Genomic DNA, 5,453 nt, shown 5'->3' with positions numbered 1-5,453 from the left:
ATATATGCTTTATGGGGTCGGAAACGATTCCTTCTGGACGTTACACACATCCACTTTTACCACATATCTAATATACCCCAATACTCATTTTGAGTATCGGGTATAATTAATAAATGAAATTAATGCCGGCGACACTTCGCAAGGCATTGGCCAGCCAGCGCGGAAGCGAAGCTGAAGATGTTGCCAAGGCTTTCTTTGACTTGCCTCTGTTTACATCAAAAACATTTTCGTTTGAAATATTAAGCGCCTAAAAAGTCGATAATGCTTTTTTCTTGCCTGTGACAGCTGCGTCGCATGAATTTAATTACTGCCACCCCAAATTTCCCTACAGAGGCAACACTTTTTCTTGGCCACGAGTCCAAGTCCAAGTCTAACGCAATTAACCGCCCATCCCGGCCAAGACGAAAGTAAAAACTTTTACGAAAAAAAATCTCTGAAAATTCATCTTTGTCGTTGCCGGTGATTAATCACAAGCAGGAGCCGCGGTAAGAGCCGCGGAATACTGAAAGAGAACTACGTGCTCTGACCCATTGAACAGGTGTAATGTTGGAGAAGTGTGTGTGTGTGCTCCTTTAAACTGTCCCATTAAACTGTACACATTTTAAAACTTTTAGCTTAATATGCAAAAACAGGGCAAGCTTCGTGGCGGATTAAAAAGTTTTCCCAGCTTCTCCAAAAGCCTCCACCAGCAAATGGAGTAGGGCATTAAGCGCTCTAAGGCAAATTAGCGTGTGGCAAGGCTGAGCCGACTGTACCTCCGAAGACTGGTACACGCAAGAGTATTGGTTTGATTTGTGTGGAATATTCACGATTTAAAATTGGAAATTAAAAATAGGACTACTCCGATTTCTAACATACAGTATTTTATAATTTAATGCATTAAATACAATACTACAATACAAGAAGATGTTTGCCACGTCGGGAAGGAAGAGCCCCCGACCCTATGAAGTATCACTAATCACTAGAGCGGCTAAAAAGAATCCAAATCGGAGCACAATATCATATAGCATAGCATATGTACTATATTATTTCCATAAATCTTGACAAACTTAGTTTTCATTGGTATTTCAATATCAAGGATGATCTAAAATACTACCAGCAGGGTTTTTCGATGCAAATGGCGGCTCAAATATGGATGGACCGAGTCCCGCTGAGGGTGAGGGAAAAGAAATCGGATTAATAATAGTCCTTCCAGGCGGGAACATTTCATCAAAGGTAGCGGTATCCAGGATTTCGTTGGCCACATCCAAAAACTTTTTAGATAGACCACGCTCCAGACCAGGAATAATTTCATTCAGATATAATTCCTGATTGCTATTGATGAGGGTGTTTCCCACTTCTCCCAAAATACGATCGCCGTTGAAAAGGTTTTCTAAGTTCAACTTAAAGTCCTTAAATTGTATGCGCATGGTCATCTTGGTGAACTTTACGTACTCTTGCCCGTCTCGCAGATAGCGAGTGCCACGCATCCTGACAAAAGCCTTAGCGTTTTCTATTTGATGGGTATCGTTTATATTGTAACAGGGGTTCTTTCCGTTTACTGAATGTTCGAACTCACCGGCGTATCCATGCATGTTTCCTCTTCCCTTAATATCCAAAAGCAGCAGATTAAGATGCATAGAATACTTGCCCTTAAAGTCTATGCGCGGCAGAGTTATCCAAAGATCGTAGGATATCTGTGCTGGTTTGGCACTTCAAAGAGAAAATATATTAATTGATGGACTCTTGATTAGCCATTAGCTCTACCTACATAAGACGATCAATAATAAAGTTGCTGCCTCCACTAGCCTCGAGGTGTGTAAACACAGCCTGGAACTGACTACTTTGGCCGAGTTCTATGTTATCCAAAGAAAGAGGCTCCAATGGTGGCGTTTTATAACCGTCTCCCAGATCCCCATGCATAAGTCGCGGCTTTATCTGGTACACTGCATTAATGATGTATCGTTCTAGCTGAGGATCATCACGGGCACATCGTTTTATAGACGAAGCTGTGGACGATTTAATACAAAAACGAGGGGGAACGTTGTGAGTTGCTGCGGAGACCGCAACTCTACATTTATACCCGATACTTAGTCAGTATGGCTCTCCTCCGGCAGACGCCGCTAATATTAAACGACACGACAAAGAGTGCGTGCGAGAGAGACAGAAAATCAGTCTGAGCGTGACGTCGCCGCTGCGTGGCCACTGCAAATTGATTTCTTGCTTTTGGCCACAACAATGATCCGATCTCTTCCAGATTCAGCAATCTGATAGATATGGTCATTATCTATGATTCTGCGTTTCTCGAATGTGCAATATTGTGGATGCAACAGATTTTCGTCCTTTGTGGTGGCGGAAAGGGGTGGGGCGAAATTCTGAGATATACGTTTTATAGTGAGATCTAACAGAAGTGCGGATACCAAATTTGGTTACTCTAGCCTTAATAGTCTCTGAGATTTGTGGATGCCCCAGATTTTCGTCCTTTGCGGGGGCGGAAGGGGGTGTGGCGAAATTTGGACACGAAACGGTCAAGGTCCGATATCACAGGAGTGTGGATACCAAATTTGGTTGCTCTGGCTCTTATAGGTTCTGAGATCCTTGAACTCATATTTTGCAATTGGCAAAACCGACCATGAAACCTGTGAGTTAGAAAGAGACAGAGCGAGAAAAAATTACATTGTTTTCTTGATTCTGGCTATAAAAATTATACGATCTGGTTGAGATTTTACATTCTAGAACATATAGTCACCTTCTACGATTCTGCGTTTTTGGTTTTATCGTATCTTTAAAAATCTGGATGCCACAGATTTTCGTCCTTTGTGGGGGCTTTGTAGTCCTTTGTAGATAACGACCATATCTATCAGATTGCTGAATCTGGACCAGATCAGATAATTTGTATAGCCAAAAGGAACAAATCAATTTGCACTGGCTACGCAGCGCCCGACGTCACGCTCAGACTGATTTTCTGTCTCTCTCGCACGCACTCTTTGTCGTGTCGTTTAATATTAGCAGCGTCTGCCGGAGAAGAGCAATACTGACTTAGTATCGGGTATAACTGTAGAGTTGCGGTGTCCGCAGCAACTCACAACGTTCCCCCTCGTTTAATTAATGGAATAGTTTTAAATTAATTTTTTTGTTTTTTTGCTATAAATCAACTTTGTGGGTGTCAACAAACGGTAATTATATGCAAGTCAGGGGCTATCGACGCATTGCCCGACCAAACTGTTACGTGCGGCACAACAAAGACTTTTTCAAGGACATTGAATAAAATTTGTGACGTTAGTCGCTTCTATCGGAGAAGTACCCCAATCAAATCACACTTTCCGACCCAATCCGCACAGCTTGACACTTACGTAACTTGGCGCCAGTCCAAGGACACATGGCCAACGACATCAGCAGCAACAGCAAACTGTTGTAAGACCAACCGGAGATCATCTTGGGACGAGCTGCTATAAAGCACTGCGAGTAGATCTGGTAATTGAAAGAACCGTTATCGTTGCGCTCGACCGATCGACTAACTATTCGTCAAGTCTCACACTGTGCTTTTCATTGAATTAAGCGAGGTAAACTAAACTCTCTCTGGCCGGGCGACAGTCTCGGCGCTTTTAAGGGGCGGCCGGCGGAAAGAAGCCAGAGCCGCGCGTAAAGTCGTAGATATATTTGTATTTATTGGAAATTAAGTTCACATCCCACCAGCACAGGGGATCAGGGGCACGTGAGTTGTCGCCTCGCATGTAAAGTTGAATTTATGTAGTTTTAAGTGAATTAAAACAAAAAACTTAAGTTGCTGCTGTAATGCTTAATAATAAATTCATGCAAATCAGCTGCGGAAATTTGAATAATAAATTTGACTACCCTCCTCTGGGGGCGAAACACTTGACGCTCAACTTGTTAAATATGCGCAAATATAGCACAGAACTAGATTGAGAATCGCATCTACATCAATCACAAAAAATACAAAATGTTTATATTTTTCGATGCAAATGCTCAGTTTGCAAACGAAGCAAACAAGAGCAAGACAAAAGGTGCTGATGACGATGAGAGGAATCCTAAGGCTACATCCAACTACACTCTTTACACCCAGTAAAAAAATGATGAATACATGAACAGAGAGGTTGAACTTTATTTTTATACCCGATACTCAAACTGAGTATTGGGGTATATTAGATTTGTGGTAAAAGTGGATGTGTGTAACGTCCAGAATGAATCGTTTCCGACCCCATAAAGTATATATATTCTTGATCAGCATCAATAGCCGAGTCGATTGAGCCATGTCTATCTGTCCGTCCGTCCGTCTGTCCGTCTGTCCGTCCCCTTCAGCGCCTAGTGCTCAAAGACTATAAGAGCTAGAGCAACGATGTTTTGGATCCAGACTTCTGTGATATGTCACTGCTACAAAAATATTTCAAAACTTCGCCCCGCCCACTTCCGCCCCCACAAAGGACGAAAATCTGTGGCATCCACAATTTTAAAGATATGAGAAAACCAAAAACGTAGAATTGTAGAGAATGACCATATCTTTAAGACTGCGGAATGAATTGGATCGTACTATTATTATAGCCAGCATCAAGAAAACAATTTCATTTTTTCTCGCCCTGTCTCTCTCTAACACACACGTAGCATAGGCGGCTTTGCTTAGAGTAAAACATTAGCGCCTAGATCTCAGAGACTACAAAAGCTAGAGCAACCAAATTTGGTATCCACGCTCCTAATATATCGGACCGAGACGAGTTTGTTTCAAAATTGCGCCACACCCCCTTCCGCCCCCGCAAAGGACGAAAATCTGGGGATATTCAAAAATCTCAGAGACTATTAAGGCTAGAGTAACCAAATTTGGTATCCGCACTCCTGTTAGATCTTACTATAAAACGTGTATCTCAAAATTTCGCCCCACCCCTTTCCGCCCACACAAAGGACGAAAATCTGTTGCATCCACAATATTGCACATTCGAGAAAACTAAAAACGCAGAATCATAGATAATGACCATATCTATCAGATTGCTGAATCTGGATCAGATCAGATCATTTTTATAGCCAATAGGAACAAATCAATTTGCAGTGGCTACGCAGCGCTCGACGTCACGCTCAGACTGATTTTCTGTCTCTCTCGCACGCACTCTTTGTCGTGTCGTTTAATATTAGCGGCGTCTGCCGGAGGAGAGCCATACTGACTTAGTATCGGGTATAACCGTAGAGTTGCGGTGTTCGCAGCAACTCACAACGTTCTCCCTCGTTTTGTTTTGCACTTTGCTACAAACTAATAATACTAATAAATTAATAATAATAATGCTTCGAATGCATATTGAGTTTTAATATTGAAAGCAATAAAAGCTTAAATAAATATGTATCGGAATTTAAATTCAATGTATTTTTATTGGGAAGCCCATCAAATGGGCAAAACTAAATTAATTTCCTTCGGACATTCAAGCACAGGGAACCTTGGCACCCAGTGCTCGTCAGAACTGCTGGCACTA

The 5,453-nt window shown here is 42.0% G+C and overlaps 1 protein-coding gene across 1 annotated transcript; it reads right to left on the bottom strand.

Annotated features, from left to right (window-relative positions):
- Positions 1 to 1,027: 1,027 nt before the first annotated feature.
- On the bottom strand, positions 1,028 to 3,432 carry LOC117193531 (protein takeout-like). The gene is made up of 4 exons (XM_033398278.1): positions 3,333 to 3,432; positions 1,751 to 1,988; positions 1,559 to 1,692; positions 1,028 to 1,492 (listed from the first exon to the last, which is right to left on the bottom strand). The coding sequence occupies exons 1-4, from the start codon at positions 3,412 to 3,414 to the stop codon at positions 1,074 to 1,076; spliced, it is 873 nt and encodes a 290-aa protein (XP_033254169.1). The 5' UTR covers positions 3,415 to 3,432; the 3' UTR covers positions 1,028 to 1,073.
- Positions 3,433 to 5,453: the final 2,021 nt, after the last annotated feature.

This window comes from Drosophila miranda (genome assembly GCF_003369915.1).
Source record: "Drosophila miranda strain MSH22 chromosome Y unlocalized genomic scaffold, D.miranda_PacBio2.1 Contig_Y2_pilon, whole genome shotgun sequence".
Taxonomy (NCBI): domain Eukaryota; kingdom Metazoa; phylum Arthropoda; class Insecta; order Diptera; family Drosophilidae; genus Drosophila; species Drosophila miranda.
The sequence above is the reverse complement of the archived record's forward strand: the minus strand, read 5'-3'. Positions and strand labels throughout refer to the sequence as shown.

Coding starts and splice junctions, on each gene's coding strand:
- LOC117193531 (XM_033398278.1), bottom strand. CDS start 3,414: ATGATCTCCGGTTGGTCTTACAACAGTTTGCTGTTGCTGCTGATGTCG. Junction 1,989..3,332: donor TTGGACTGGCGCCAAGTTAC/GTAAGTGTCAAG, acceptor AATCGTCCACAG/CTTCGTCTATAAAACGATGT. Junction 1,493..1,558: donor AAACATGCATGGATACGCCG/GTGAGTTCGAAC, acceptor CCCATCAAATAG/AAAACGCTAAGGCTTTTGTC.